We start from the raw sequence: 16382 nt of genomic DNA, 5'->3' as shown, positions 1-16382 counted from the left end.
TCCATGCTTGCTTTAAAGGCGCCACATTTTATTCCTTCTCATCTAAACAGCAGCAGCACTATCCACCAAATAGGATCAAAAAGAGTGCTGTCAAAATAAAAAATGAGAGTGAATAGGCGTTGGATTTTCTGTCTATGAACTGAAAGGAGTTATGAGTAAAATTGTTGACCATTGTGTTACTGTACGTTATTGACCTGCTCTACATTCTGCTTGAAAAAAAATCATTAGATCCTTATCAGTGATGGTCTATTGTCACCATTTTTAGTGTACAATTTTGGTATTTAATTGTGTGTAATGTATAACGGGCACCCATAATTTTTGACTGAAAATCTGTGTAAAATTCGGGTTCTCTATTTCGAAGCTCAAACTTTACTGTTGGATGCAATGGAAATTAAGCCAGGGTCGCGGCAGTGAGAGTGCCGAATTTTAACCACTGGATCGCCAGTAATATAGATGACGTATGAAAAGGCATTAGATATTATCTCATCATCCCACTAATTTTATTCACTACCGGAGACAAAATTTCATTTTGTTGTACATTTCACATGTTACAATGACGATGAATTCTATTTTATTCTCCTATTCTATTCTAAGCATTGTAAGTGACAAGCGTTGAATATGTGCGACTATGATTAAAATCATTTATTGGCAACGTAAACTATGAACAGAATACTAACATGAAGATTTCCAATGTATTTCTTTTGTGTCCTTCAAAGTCCAATTGAAGGAGTTGTTTCCTTCATTTTGCCTTTTTATTTATATCTTTTAGGACAACTTTCTGTTTTTAACATTCATTTTCAACAACATGGGAAAAAAAAGTGGGATAATAAATCAAATAAAACAATAATAAAATAAACCAAATCTTTCCGTTTGTCATGTACAGTATATCACTGGTGGTCTAGACATTACAATTCAATGCCCTTGCCTCCGGGACTCGTGTTCGATTCCCGTTTCATCTAATGTTTTGCAATTGTATTTGGCGTTATTTTTTGAATGATAATTCATTGCAAAATATAGCCCGAATTGAAACTTTGTTATTTTTTAACACAAATGTTTACAGTAGTCCTGGGAACTATACCAGGAAAATAATATCTTGAGTAGTACATTCATACATTAGGATTTGAATCCATTTCAAACATAGCAAACTTGTATATAAGGACATTTATCCACAAAAAGCATTCAATGCAAAAAGTCTACAATGACAGATTTTAAATAGTTTTTAAACTAATGTTGACACTTGTCCAAAAAAGAATGTAGCTTGTGCCTAACCACCATTTAGTGGCTTAACACATAAAGGTGGGGTGCGTCATTTGAGGTGTCCTTAAAACTTTCAAAGTACAATATTTTCTTTGTCAAGTATGTATTAACATTGTCCAACTGAGAGCCTTTATCTTTTTTTATACTGTGCCTATTTGCTTTCATCTGACTTTAACAACGCTGTTTCCGGACTCGCAACACGTTAGGTAGGAGGAAAGTGGTATACAGTCCAAACGCCAACCAAAACCCCCCTAAAAGATGAAAAGGTCGCAACATGTAATTTTTGGGCACCGATACTATTTCAGAGTCAACCTAAATCTGTTTTCGTGTTAGAATTTCAAATCACACAATAAAACACTTTAAATAAATAAAACATTTAAATTATAACTCAAATGAATGACAGGAAGGTTCATCAAATTATTGACCTTGATGTGAAGCTCTACCATGAATCAGATCCTTCTTGAATTCCTGGTCTGGGTACCTCTCCACTTAGATCACCAAGATTTCCAATCATCCAAGGAATGAAGGAATTTTCCCAGGAGGGAAAAAAACCCTGGCCATTAAACAAGGCCAACAAAAGAAATATATGAAAATGTATTCAGTCTTTTTTTCAAGCATAAACTTTGACAAAGTTGAACCTTCTGCAGCGACGTGTTAAGGAACATGAAAGGTGCCACTAATCGTAAACTGAGCTAATAACAATAACTTAAATAACAGAAATAGGCACGTCATATTACAATATAATACTATAATCAATATACATTAAAAGGAGATCTCAACTTTGAATTAAATGTTATAATCTGTTACCATAAACAATGATTTCTTGTGTATCAAAGTAACATTTTGGTCCTTTGGAAATCACACAGTCACCGGGCGGGTTCAAAACGAAGAAAAGAAGAGATTTGGTTTTTCAATTTTAACCAATGTCTTGATAATGATTGCTATGAGAATATCAGAGGCGTGTTCAGGAGAGTGAGTGATTGCTATCGCGAGCTATCGCTAGCTTCTGAACGGCCAGTGATTATTGAGCGCTCGCGTGCCTGAGTAATCACGGGAGAAAGACCGCTTACTTTGATTTCCAACATGGCGTCGACAGTGCAGAAGATGGAGGATCTCACCCTGACGAGTGCTGTTGGCGATGTAATATATCGTCTTACATTGCCTGGTAATGTTTGTGAACAATGCAAGACAGGTATGACCCTTCCACTGCGTTTAGGATAACCTTAACTGTGTCAATATGCGAACTGTCGCTCATATCAGCCAACTCGCTCAAAGCAAGCTGTAGAACGAAATCCATTGTACTGTCGTCGGCCATTTTGGATCAGTAAGGCAATCACAGTGAGCGATTACAAAACGTTCAGCAGTGCGCGGCAAGCGATTATCAAGAGACTACATGTCTGATCACTCTCCTGAACACGCCTCAGGTCCTATGTGTTGTCTATGCTGGCCCGCCGCAAGCAATGATGAAAGATGTGCTATCGGTTCTTGCTATGATGTAAACGGTGTAAAAAGTAATCCTCCGACGAAGAGGTCTCCGCGTAGCGTGCTTAAAAAGGGAACATAAACCAATCAGGAAGCGCATTCCAGCGCGCCAGATGATTACCCCAGGTGGCTCCACTTGGGTAATCATGACACACAATATACTTAAACATTATCTAATAAAAAAACTTACAAGTAAAATAGTGTTGCAGATCACCCACTCTATACATTTGTGTAATAATATTAATAATAATAATAATATTTCGGTAACAATATTTTTTTACTATGGAATTACTATAGTGGTGTTTCGTTGTATATCTGTAGAAGAATTTATATAGTATTTTCATACTAGTATTTCTTCCGGATTTTATACTACTGTACTCAGATTTTGTCGTATTTCTGATGTAATATTTGTGTAGTATTTTCAAAGGTGAGCTTTAGTATTATACCTGTAGTATTTTTTTGAAGGATTACAGTAGTTGGAATTTTTAAGTATTTTTGTAGGATTTCTGTCACAACTTCTTTGATAGGATTTTTTGGTTATTATAGTATCACTGTAGTTGTACCCAGACATATTTTCAAAGTATTACGAAAAAAGTATTTCTGTAGTATTATAGTAGTCTTTCTTTAATATTTATGTAGTAGTATTTCTATAGGAGATTTTATTTTATTTTCAAAGCTACTTTTGTCATGATTGCTAACTCTGGTCACCTGGAGCAATCACGTGGACGCCTTCTGATTGGCTGATGCTTCCTTCTTTAGCGCGCTGTGCCCAGACCTCTGCGCCCTCAGAGGATACGATTGTAACTCTGTGTGACTCTCCTGCCTGCCTGTCCGACTCTCCTGCCTGCCTGTCCGACTCTCCTGCCTGCCTGTCCGACTCCCCTGCCTGCCTGTCCGACTTCCCAGCCTGCCAGTCCGACTCCCCTGCCTGCCAGTCCGACTCCCCTGCCTGCCAGTCCGACTCCCCTGATCGCCAGTCTGACTCCCCTGATCACCAGTACGACTCCCCTGCCTGCCAGTCCCACTACCCTGCCTGCCAGTCCGACTCCCCTGCCTGCCAATCCGACTCCCCTGCCTGCCAGTCCGACTCCCCTGCCTGCCAGTCCGACTCCCCCGACCGCCAGTACGACTCCCCCGACCGCCAGTCCGACTCCCCCGACCGCCAGTCCGACTCCCCCGACCGCCAGTCCGACTCCCCCGATCGCCAGTCCGACTCCCCCGATCGCCAGTCCGACTCCCCCGATCGCCAGTCCGACTCCCCCGATCGCCAGTCCGACTCCCCCGATCGCCAGTCCGACTCCGCCGATCGCCAGTCCGACTCCGCCGATCGCCAGTCCGACTCCGCCGATTGCCAGCCCGACTCCGCCGATCGCGTCGACCCATCCTGGGGTGCGAGGTATTTATTTTCTTTTGGGACCTCAGGAGCTGTCCCTTGAAGGGGGGGTTCTGTCATGTCCTGCACGGTCGCCATGACACCCAGCTGGTCCCGCTCCTTGACACGGGCTGACACAGATTGACTTAATTGCGTGTGGGATTCTTAAGGGCTCGTTTTGGGACTGCCCGTTGCCATACCATTGTTTTGTTGGACTCGAGGAAAAACCTGTTCATGCCCATTTGTTCTGAGTTACTGCCTTTCTTTCTTGAAGACCTGTTCGTGCCTGTTTGTTCTGAGTGATTGCCTGTAAGCCTGTTTTTGTTTTGTCTTTCGTCCCTGCGTGTTGGACAACTTTTATTTTCTAAATAAAAGTGACTGATCGTCTAGGCTTTTAAGTTCACACTTCCTGCCTTCCGGTCCGCTCCGTGACAACTATATACCTTCCAAATGGGTAAATTTGACCATTTTTATAAAACAATTTTCTTTGTATTTTCTTATGTTGTCAAAACAAACATGATTTTTGTGGTTGTTGTTCCGGACCTAAAATAAACTGAATCGAAGCTTCCAGGTAACCGCAGCCAACCGAAAATGATTTTAGTGTATCCAAACAGCCTTACTAATCATTACCAAATCATGCTTTTAAATAATTGATTTAATTTGATAATAGTTATATGAGCAAACATTTTCAACAATGTGTTTCCTTTCAAATTGTAATTTTTTTTTAAATGTTAAAATATACTTTTATTTATTCATTTCTAATTCGCTTTTTAAATGGAGTTCACACCAGCTTTCTGAGCAGCGTCCGTTTTTTTTTCTCTAGATGGGGAGAGACAGACAGAGGGTTCAGACACCGGCCGCAAGAGGGATGCCCGCTCCTCAACCAGCCACCACGGGAATGAGGACACCAGCGACAGTCGAGAAGATGAAACAACGGTGAGTCTTTCCATTCCATTATCTGCACCGCTTATCCTCAGCACGGTCGCGGGGGTGCTAGAGCCCATCCCAGCTATCCTCGGGCAGTGGGCAGGGGACACCCTGAACTGGTTGCCAGCTAGTCGCAGGGCACACGGAGACAGACAACTCACACGCTCATTCACATCTAGGGACAATTTGGACTGGCCGATTAACCTTACATACATGTTTTTGGAATGTGGGAGGAAACCGGAGTGCCTGGAGAAAACCCACACAAGCACAGGGAGAACATGCAAACTCCACACAGGAAAGTTCTATCTCATGACCTCAGAACTGTGCCGCACTCGCGCTAACCACTGCACTGCGGTGAGTCTTTCCTGCTGGTATTTTGTTTGTGGTCGGTGCAAGTTTGGTGGAGGGAACGCGGTTAGATTTTAGATTTGATCTATTTTCTTTTCTGTGTTGTTTTTTTTTTGGATCATTATCAATCCGGGGCCTTACAGGGCTGTAACCTTCGAATATTTTAATATTCACTCAGATAAGCAGGATTTCTACAGTACAGCTGTGCTGTATTGTTGTTCCCCCTGCTAACAATAACGTGTTTCCCTGTATTCCTGTCTGTCCAGACCTTCTGGCAGCCAGGGCATGCAAGGCTTCAGACATGACAGAAAGTGTTAATTCATATTTTACTTTTTGACTTTTATCTTAAACAACATAGATGCAAATGTCATTGCACTATTTTCACTGCAATATTTTTTTTGATGCACTTGCTTCTTAGGCCAGTTTACAAGCGCTACCTTGTAAAATTTGTTGATCTGACCCAATATGATTTGAATCCCTTTTAAGGCTTTACTTACATGTTCAGCATGGGATAACAAGTGTAATCTCGTTGTTATTACGATGTACAGTGCTTTGTAATCAATACAAATGTCAGAGACCAGAAACGGAGACAGGACCCACTTGCGTTCCTTTTACTCGGCTCTATTTAGAAGGAGGAAAGGGCTTGCACCCGCGATCCAGTGATCGTCGGTCACGGGTAGCAGATGGCTTGGAACCCGGAAGTTGCACTTCCGTGGGAAGCGAAGGCACAGTCGAGAGCGGGGTAAGAACAGGTCGATGGCCGGGACGGTGGAGCAGTGACATAAAGTACCTGTGGGTTAGTGCGTCAAATAAGTTTGACAATGTTTTATTTACAGGCTCCTGCCCCACATCTAGGAAATATGGGTTTTATCTTTCCAAGGAAGATCTAAGCTTATTCGCTGTTCAATAGAATCGGTATTGGTGTGATTTCAAGGTCTCATTAAGCAGGACAGCTCGGGGCGGCAGTAGCACAGGAGGTAGACTCTCGTCTTGGGATCAAGAGATCGCAGTTCGACTCCTGGCTCTAAGTTACATGTCGAAGTGTCCTTGGGTAAGACATTGAACCCCTAATGCCCCCAATAAGCAGGTTCGTGCCGCTATTGGCCGCTATTGGTGTAAGTGTGTGTGTGTGTGAAGGGGTAAATGTGAAGCACATTGCAAAGCGCTTTGTGAAGTCTTAATTGTCTTGTAAAGCGCAATATAAATGCAGATCATTTCAAATACGTCATGCCACATATCATTGGACAGCTTTAACTATTTTAAAATATACTCATCAGAGAAACATAACGATCAGTCTGAAACAAGATACCTGGAAACTACCATGCCGGCGGAACTCCCCTGGCGGTCTTCAACTTTGAATGACCGGGAAAATGGCTTCGTCAAGGACAATCAATAGAATCCAACCGTGTAAAATATTTACTCCAAAACACACGATACTGCCGACAGATAAATAGAATTCCGCCTTGAGCATTTCTGCTTCGTTGGCATTGCTTTTTGTAATCTGTTCGTTTCTGCACAATATTTCCGTTAACACCTTTTCCATGATGAGGGTCTGTTCATGCTACTTTTATTCATGCGCAAAGCACGAAGTTACATTAAACATACTTAACTTTTTTAATATCCAACAGAGCTGTCATTTTACACCAATCCAAATATACAACATTGATAGACATTTTAATCGTGTTTTTCAAGCCTTTTTGAACCAAGGTACACTTTTATTTATAAAACAGTTCCGTGGCACACCGTCCGTCGAAAATGTTTGAAAATGAAGTTACGCCAAATATTTTACTGTACTACCCCATAAGCAGATAATTACTATATAAAAAGAAGAAAATAATACTTAAAATAAAAAAGAATGATGTGCTTTATGATTTTTTTACAGTGTAATCCTAAACTGCTTTGTTAAAAAAATTAAGTTATTAAATGAATGAAAACTTAATTTTGAACATTAAAATTAAAACAGGACAAAACAATGAGTCAACAACAAAATAATGTCACATAACATGTTCGAAAAGGGGTAGTCAGAAGCAGATGCTTATTTTCCCTACCCCTTCATCTTCCCTATTAAATACATTTAACAAATCCTCTTCTCTTGTGTCTAATAAAACAAAATCTCATGGATATACTTATTACATAGGTCGGATATCAATAATTATAATAATTACAATAATCACATATTTTATACACTAATTCTTCGTAATACCCATCCCTCAACTTCATAATGCCACTAGTTACCAAATATCACTGCAGCACCAATGATAATAACAACAATAAAAATTAACATAATATTTATAATAAGAGTTATGATATAATAATAGCAACAATAACAACAAGTTAACCATAGTTTTAAACGCAGTATTTCCAATCTCATTCATATCCCATTTTCTTCATCCCTGTATTTCACCAGTAATGTTTTTTTGTATTTAATTTTGAACACATGAATAGTTGGACATTGTTTGATCTCATCTTGTAAATTATTCCAAAGTTTGACTCCACACGCAGACACACACATACTTTTCCTGGTTTTTCTCACCTTTGGGATTTTGAATTTACTACAGCCCCTCAAGTTATAATTTCCCTCTTTACGAATGAATCATTTTTGGATGTTTTCTGGCACCATGTTTTTGTTGACCTTAAATAGCAGTTGTGAAGTGAAAATTTTTATTAAATCATCCAATTTTAATACTTTGGACTGTATGAATAAAATATTAGCATGGTCCCGATATCCTACCCTGTGTATGGTTCTTATTGCACGTTTTTGAAGGATAAAAAGGGGCTGTAGTGAACTTTTGTAATTATTGCCCCAGACTTCTGCACAATATGTTAAGTATGGTAGAACTAGAGAACAATATAATAAATACAATCCATTATAATTTAAAAGGAATTTGGCTTTATTAATTATTGAAATGCTTAGTTTGTACGTGTCTGATGTGTGTCTGATGTGTGTTTTCCAACTTAATTTATTGTCTAATATTGTCACGACCCAGAATGGAATTTTAAAGGAATCTTTATTGAATTGAGCTGACAGAGCTGGCTTTGGAAGCCGATGGTTGTCGGTCGCTAGCAGCGTTGGACGGAACGGCAGTTCCGTGACAGGTAGGCAGAATCAATACGTCTTAGCGGGCAGGTCGATGGCCAGGGCAGGAGTGTAGATCGTAACGCGGGGCAGAAACAGGTCGGAACCGAAGGCCGGAATCCAAACAGGAGAGTAGTCTTTGGTACTTGGTAATCTGGCAAAACACACAGGAACACAGAAGTACGGTCTGACGTCCTTGTCTGGACGCTGACCGCTTAAGAAGAGAAGAGAGAAGTCAGCCAATCAGAGAGCGCGCTCCAGCGCGCCAAACGATTGTCACAGGTGACTTCACTTCGGCAATCATGACAAATATGACCCCTAAAAACTTAATTTCTGATACAATGTCTTTTGCAGCACCATCCATTTTTACTTCTAAATCTTGATTTGCCTTGCGATTTTTTGGTTTTATTTAAATTTAAAGATAATTTATTTATATCCATCCATACTTTTAGGTTAATTCATTCACGATTAATGCAGGTTACCAAATCAATATAGTTATCATTTGAATAGAAAATGTTAGTGACGTCTGCAAATATTGCTAATTTTAATAGTTTTGAAACATTAAAAATATCATTAATATATAAATTAAATATAATCTTTTTATTTCCAAACCCCTTAAGGTGGATATTCTTTTGTCACCTAGGTTATTTGATAGAAAGAAAGGGCTGAAGGAGCGCATTTTGAACAGGTTGGAATTTCTTATCTGAGATCCAGCTCCTCTATTTTAAGGTTAAAAGCCATAAATGTCTTCTCTCCTTATTTTGAGCGTCTACTAAACTTAAAACTTAGCAGTGAGTAAAAAAAGCACTTGAAAAATATAATTGCTGGCGAGCGGCAACACGATTCTAAGAGCAGCATGACACACATATAGCGAAAGAGTGAGCACAGTTCAACAGAGTGAAGCTGTCCTTTATTGCCAAAATGTTTTACGTCTGCTGCTCTTCAAAGCCGAACCATGGATCGGAATGCATTTCACTTGTGGCAATTTTACAAAGCTGACAGATCTTGTTATTGGTGGCTTGTAGTTATATTTTGGGGGGCTAAAAACAGTGGTAGGCCTTCTCTGTTGGCCTAAAAATATCTAGACCATGTGATGTAATTATATTTTGTCTATAAATACTCATTAAACATTTCCTAAGTGTCGCTGTTTCCAGATATGTACTTTCATATTAAGGCATTTCACCAATCACATTTTAGCTTTTACTTGTTGCTAGGCTCAGAAATCTGCTCGGAGGCCTTCAGAAGTGCTTGTGAAGGCCGCCTGTATGTAGCTCAACATTGGTGATGATAGCGCTGTTGGTTTAGCCAATATGATTTCGAGTTGGCAAAATGAAAGCCTTCTGGAAGGCCATGGGAAACGGCAGCGAGGGGGTGGTTATACACCAAAGTCTAAAATCATTCTACTAAACTGGAGTACCGTATTTTTACGACCATAAAGCGCACATATAGGTCTCAGATTTTATTCATATTGTGCGGCGCGCCCTATCTTGCAGTGCGCCCTGTATGTGATGGCTGGCGTAGCTGAGGACACAATACAATTGCTGTTCACACTGCAGAAATCAATGCTCAATTCTGATTTTTGCGTGAAATCTGATGTTTTTGTGAGATCGTTCACATTTCCAACTAAATGCGACTTCTATGCATCTCCTGTGACTTTTATGGGTCTCCTGTTTGATTGCCACCAGATCCCGCTTACACGTTAGAGGACGTGTGACAGCACAAGCAAATTGCTAGCAGATGTGCTTATGGATGATAACGTCGTAGCGTATCCAACATTTTGAAAGTTATTGTGCTGCCCGAAGCAGAACAGAGTTTCTGCCTCAAATATTAAATACATCCAAAACCTCACTTTCCCTCCTTTGAATGCTTTCCATATTTTGATCTTCCACGGTGTGTTGATGTCTACACTACGCGGAAGAACATGGGAACCGAGCAGCTACGAGAGAATTGAAGATTAATGAAACAAAGGGTCGCAAGTGGAGGAAGCTGACAAACTCTTTTTATCTGAGTGATTTACTTTGTCAAGTCAAGTCAAGTCACATTTATTTATATAGCCCTTAATCACAAAAATGTCTCAAAGGACTGCACAGGATTACAATTACAAATTACACAATTACCTGATCTTAAACCAGCATGCAGGCAAGGAACAACTCAAAAACCTCAGTGTGAGGAGAAAAGAGAAACCTTGAGAAAGGACCTCACATGTGGTAATCCCCCTTCCAGGATTGACCAGGGTGAATTACAATGAGCATTACTGTACACATAATAGTAAACATTAGGTAAGATGTTGAACATGTCCGGAAAGTGCAAGACATCAACGACGCCCCCAGCCTGCAAACCAGTCCAGAAAGTCTATGACGGCCACGACACTGCCTCCCGTCTCTGCCAGCTGGTAAATGCAGGGGTTGACATGCTGCAGGTCAGACGCTGGTCCACTGACCCATCCCAAATCATCCTTCTCCTTCGTATCAGCCAGGCAGGCGTCGGAAAAAGACAGGACAAAACAGAATATGAGGTGGGCATCAATCATATGCTTTGGAATAGAAGTGTGTCTTAAGCCTCGGTTTAAAAACTTCCGGTGAGGTAGCAGATCTTATCTCCAGAGGCAGGGCGTTCCATAACACCGGGGCCCGGATGGAGAACGCTCTCGAGCCTGCAGACTTCTTGGCTCTCGGAGTCACAAGTAGACCGGCATTTTCCGAGCGCAGACTCCGTGCAGGAACATAGGGGGAAATCAAATCGGAGAGATAAGAGGGTGCAAGCCCATGCAAACATTTATATGTTAATAAGAGAACCTTAAAGTCACACCTTAAGTGGACTGGGAACCAGTGCAAGTTGGCCAATACAGGAGTAATATGCTCAAACTTTTTGGTCTTAGTCAAAAGTCTAGCTGCCGCATTCTGAACCAGCTGCAAACTTTTAATGCTAGACATCGGGAGACCAGAAAGCAATACATTACAGTAATCAAGCCAAGAAGTAATAAACGCGTAAATTAAAATCTCTGCATCTGATTGGGACAGCATCGAACGAATCTTCGCAATATTACGGAGGTGGTAGAAAGCTATTCTAGTAATATTTTTCACGTGTAACTGAAACAACAGATTAGGATCAAATATAACACCTAGATTTTTGACCGAGTCACTATGGGTGATATTACATTTGTCTAAGTTCAGGGTAGAGTTTGAAAACAACTGACGACAGTGAGCTGGACCAATAATCAACATTTCAGTTTTTTCTAGGTTAAGGCGTAAAAAATTATTTGACATCCATCTTTGAATCTCAGTAAGGCAAGCCTCCAGATTTCTACCACTTAAATGTCCAGTTTTTTCCAGTGGCACATACAGTTGAGTGTCATCTGCATAGCAATGGAAACTAATATTATACTTGCGGATAATGTCACCAAGCGGGATCATATAAATACTAAAAAGAAGGGGGCCAAGTACAGAGCCTTGAGGAACACCACAGGGGACATTAGATTGTTTAGAGGTCAGATTGCCATAGTTAACACATTGCATCCTGTCTGACAGGTAGGACCTAAACCACGAGAGTACAGTTACTGAGATACCAATGCGTTCTAGACGAACCAATAATATTTTGTGGTCGACCGTATCAAAAGCAGCGCTGAGATCCAGCAGCAGTAACATTGATGAGGCACCGGAATCTATTGTTAAAAGGAGATCATTGGTTACTTTAGCCAGGGCTGTCTCAGTAGAGTGATTTGCCCTAAATGCTGACTGGACAGTTTCAAAAAGGTTATTTTCTGACATGAAGTTATTTAGCTGCTGTGCAACGACCTTTTCAAGTAATTTCGCAAAAATTGGCAGGTTTGACACTGGCCTATAATTACCTAGGCTTTCTGGGTCAAGGTTAGGTCGCTTAAGCGTGGGTTTAATGACGGCAGACTTGAAGGCTACAGGAACAATACCCGAGGATAGCGATATATTAATAATATTTAAAACTGATGGTCCTAAGATCCCAAACAGATCCTTCACCAGTGAAGCTGGAAACGGATCAAGCAGGCACGTAGTTTGTTTTAGAGGTAAGATCGGGCCCAAAAAAAGCACCCGAGCCCGACGCAGGCCCGAGGGGTATTAAACCCGACCCGGACCGAGCCCGACTAATTAACTGGATTTGCTGGCCCGGCCCGAGGGGGCCCGAAATTACATATTTTATTTATAAGGAGGGGTGATTTATGATAACAAATTAAACTCTGCCTTTTGTTACAACATCTAGGCCTAAGTTAAATAAAACTGTATAAACATTTACATCTTTTATATTTCTGTGTCTGCACTGCAGATGTTACATTAAGCGACAATCTGTCATTGACGTTTTTTTTTTTTTGAGGTAGCGAAAACATTTAAGGGCGTCCGTCATTTTGACGACTTGATCATTGGGCCATAATCCACAGCAGCAGTAGTAGTACGTCCTTAAGATTTTAGCGCGGCACTATCATTGAGGGGGTGTTGACGTGTTGTGCCCTTTTCCGACTCCTATGCAAATCCCCCCCCCCCCTGATCGTATTCTATATAAAACGCTTATTAAAACAATAAAGCGAGCTAATTATAATAATTGGGAGATCCTAGTCTATATAACGCGTTTATTTAAACAATAAAGCGTGATTTTATTCTGCAAATTGCGTTTTTTAACGCGGATGAAAATGTCACCAACGTCAATGTACACTTCCGACAAAAGCGATCGTATTCTATATAAAACGCTTATTAAAACTCTTACCAGAGTGCGTTTTCCTCGTCAGTTCTCCTCTCTTGAGTTTATCCTTAACTTCTTGTTGGTCCGACTCCATATCGGGGATACCAGGCCAAAATCACGCGAATTTGCGGAGGGGAAGATTATTAAGAGGACAGCATTCACGTCACGTCACGTGCACAGAGCATGCTCTGGCTCCGTTAAAAGCAATTACAGCTCCTTCTCCGTTTTATCCAAATTATTTATTTTATAACAAGTATTCCTTGGTCTAGTATCCATACATAGTTTAAGTATATATTTTTAATGAACATATATTTATAATTATTAATTAATTTAAAAAAAAAAAAAAAAAAAAAAAAAAAAGCAGGACCGAACCCGACCCGACCCGACCGTATGACTGACATTTCAGGCCCGACCCGGCCCGAAATTGCCTCGGGTTCGGGTTCGGGTTCGGGCTCGGGCCATGAATCTTAGCTCTAGTTTGTTTGGCCCTACTGACCATCTGTGTTAGATTATCAAGGGACAAATCATTGAAACTGGAGAATGTTTCTGAACAACCGCCGACACGGTCCATACCTAACACCTCCACATCTTTGATATAGGAGGAGGAAACAGAGCGTTCTTTTAAAATTTCATTCCTGATTAGTTGAATCTTTTTATTAAAAAATTCCATAATGTCGTTAGCAGAATAAGTGCAACCAATTGGGTTAAGTTGTTGTCTGGTAAGTTTCGCCACTGTGTCAAACAAAAATTTCGGATTATTCTTATGTTTAACAATAATCTTAGAGAAAAACGAAGCTTTAGCTGAGGCAAGAGCTACTTTATATTTCAGCAAACTGTCACACCAGGCCAGTCGAAAAACCTCCAGCTTAGTAGTGCGCCATTTTCGTTAAATTTTTCTGCAACTTTGTTTGAGTAACCTAGTTTCTTCAGTAAACCAAGGTGTATTCTTCTTGGGTCGGAATTTATACTTTAGGGGCGCCACAGAATCAAGAACATTAACCAAAGCAGTATTGAAGTTGTTTGTAAGTGAGTCAACAGACCCAGTGTACGAAGGGAAGGCTGCAGTTACCGTAGGTAATAATTCTTTTAAGGCTAACACCGTTTTAGGGCGGATATTGCGACTGCTAAAGCCTAAATTTTCCTTATCACAGAAACCATTAAACAGCACCTCACATTTAACAAGATAGTGATCAGAGATGGCATTAGGATACGGTAACACTGTAACATTTGAGGCTACTACGCCACGGTTCAGGACGAGATCTAGAGTGTTCCCATCTTTATGAGTGGGCACATCGACCATTTGATTGAAACCAAATGTATCAATCAGTGACTTAAATGCAATTGCAAGTGAATTTGATGAGAAGTTTATGTGAACATTAAAATCACCAATAATTACAACATTGTCCGCATAAGTTACTAAGTCTGTTAACAGTTCCGAAAATTCTTCCAAAAAATTTGAGTATGGTCCAGGTGGGCGATACACAACAACTAAATAAATTGGTGTTGACATTAAGGACCTCATAACAAGTGCTTCAAACGTTTTAAAACTAGTAGGGGTATTAGGAGTAAATTTCAACTTATCTTCCGATATAAGAGCAACACCTCCACCTTTTTTGCATGGTCGTGCCAAGTGCAAACTCACAAAGTTAGGGGGAGAAGCCTCATTTAACACTACAAACTCATTTGGTTTTAACCAGGTCTCACAAAGGCCAATAAGGTTAAGATTGTGTTTATTAATAAGGTCATTGACAAGTAAAGCCTTGGAGGCTAGTGATCTAATATTCAGAAGGCCAAGCTTCAGCACTGTGGACTGAGCTGAAACCTTTCGCGAGTTTTGAACCTTAATGGTAACCTCCACAGGATTATACTGCCGGTCCGGGTCTTGTGCCTTGCATGACGGCAGATGCGGCCCGAATTCCATACCACAGGAATATTGTTGACAGGTGGAGTAGCAGGGTGACTATTGGTAGAAAATAATGTTATTTCTTCTCCCTCCTCACCTAACAAGGGAGAAACAGAGGTAAGAAGCACAGAAGAAGATGCTATAGAAGAGTATAAATCAGGGTGCATGGTGCAGTCAGTAGAACGCTCTAAACTACAAAATCTATGTGAATTGCATGAATCTAGCATAGCGCTAGTTAGCTCTAGCGTTACAGACTCCACACCCATGGTTACAGGTTCACTAATCACCTGTGACCTGGCCTGCACTGGTGTACCCTGTCATGGAAGGCTTAAAGAGTAATCTATATTTTTAGAAAGAGTGTGTGCACCTTCCCAGTTATGGTGAAGGCCGTCTCTCCTCAGCAGGTCAGGTCGGCCCCAGAAAGCAGGCCAGTTATCCACAAACCTAAATCCCTTCTTATTGCAAAAACTTGCCAGCGGTGTTGTGCCGAAAAATGCCCCCCGTTCCCCCTGCATGAAACGCCCCCCTCGCGTTAGTTAGTAAAACGCCTTCATGTCTAATTGTACGAAATCTAAGTATTTGTACCTTGTGTGCGCGAGGGGGGACATTTCATGCAGGGGGGTTTGTCATTTTTCAGCACATAAGCAGTCACAACCGAGGGCACGCTCGCCCTATCGTTCGTCCCGTTTATGTGTTAAATACATAAATAGAACCAGCTATGGAGACTGTGCATCCTATGTTTGTGAAAATACAGTAGCATTTATATTTTCACTCCGGTCATTTAAATATTGAACTTTGTTTTAGTAAGCAACTTTACTGTCAATCAACTCAGAACCTCTGAAAACCACATTATCTCTGAAAAACCCAGAAAACATCATTCAAAATATTTGACGATGTACAGAAAAATAAGAAATACAAAACAATTTGTACCTTTTTTTCACTCAACAAATTTAAAGTCTACAGTACAGAATCACTGATAAAAAAACAAGCATGTTGACCAATCACAAGAAGAAAACGCTTCTTGAAAGGACTCGCTTATGTTGGTGGATTGGCTCCTGTTGATCACTTTCAAGAGCCGCGAACGACATGTAAGGCCATCACTGAAGGCCTAGGTGTGAAATGTGTGGCATGACACTGTTAAAAACACGTTTTAAAGGGTGGAAACGGATGTCCAGTTTCATCTAATTCCATTAATTGATGAAAACACAGCTATCGGTCTTATTAAAGTGAGAAAGACTTTTTTGCAATTTTGTGTCAGAAAACAATTCTCATTTTGTCATGAGATCTGTGATGACCTGAATTAGTTGCGT

General features: G+C 40.6%; 1 protein-coding gene across 1 annotated transcript in view; it reads left to right on the top strand.

Annotated features, from left to right (window-relative positions):
* The window catches only part of b4galnt4a (beta-1,4-N-acetyl-galactosaminyltransferase 4a), a 216720-nt gene that overhangs the window by 83434 nt on the left and 116904 nt on the right, over positions 1-16382 (top strand). Inside the window, exon 2 of the mRNA XM_088340891.1 lies at positions 4935-5047. Coding sequence (XP_088197017.1) covers positions 4935-5047 — 113 coding nt within the window. The remainder of the gene's footprint in view (positions 1-4934; positions 5048-16382) is intronic.

This window comes from Urocampus carinirostris, chromosome 7 (assembly GCF_059441175.1).
Source record: "Urocampus carinirostris isolate Australia breed hairy pipefish chromosome 7, RoL_Ucar_1.0, whole genome shotgun sequence".
NCBI classification, from domain to species: Eukaryota; Metazoa; Chordata; class Actinopteri; order Syngnathiformes; family Syngnathidae; genus Urocampus; species Urocampus carinirostris.
This window is presented reverse-complemented; position numbering and strand designations above follow the sequence as displayed.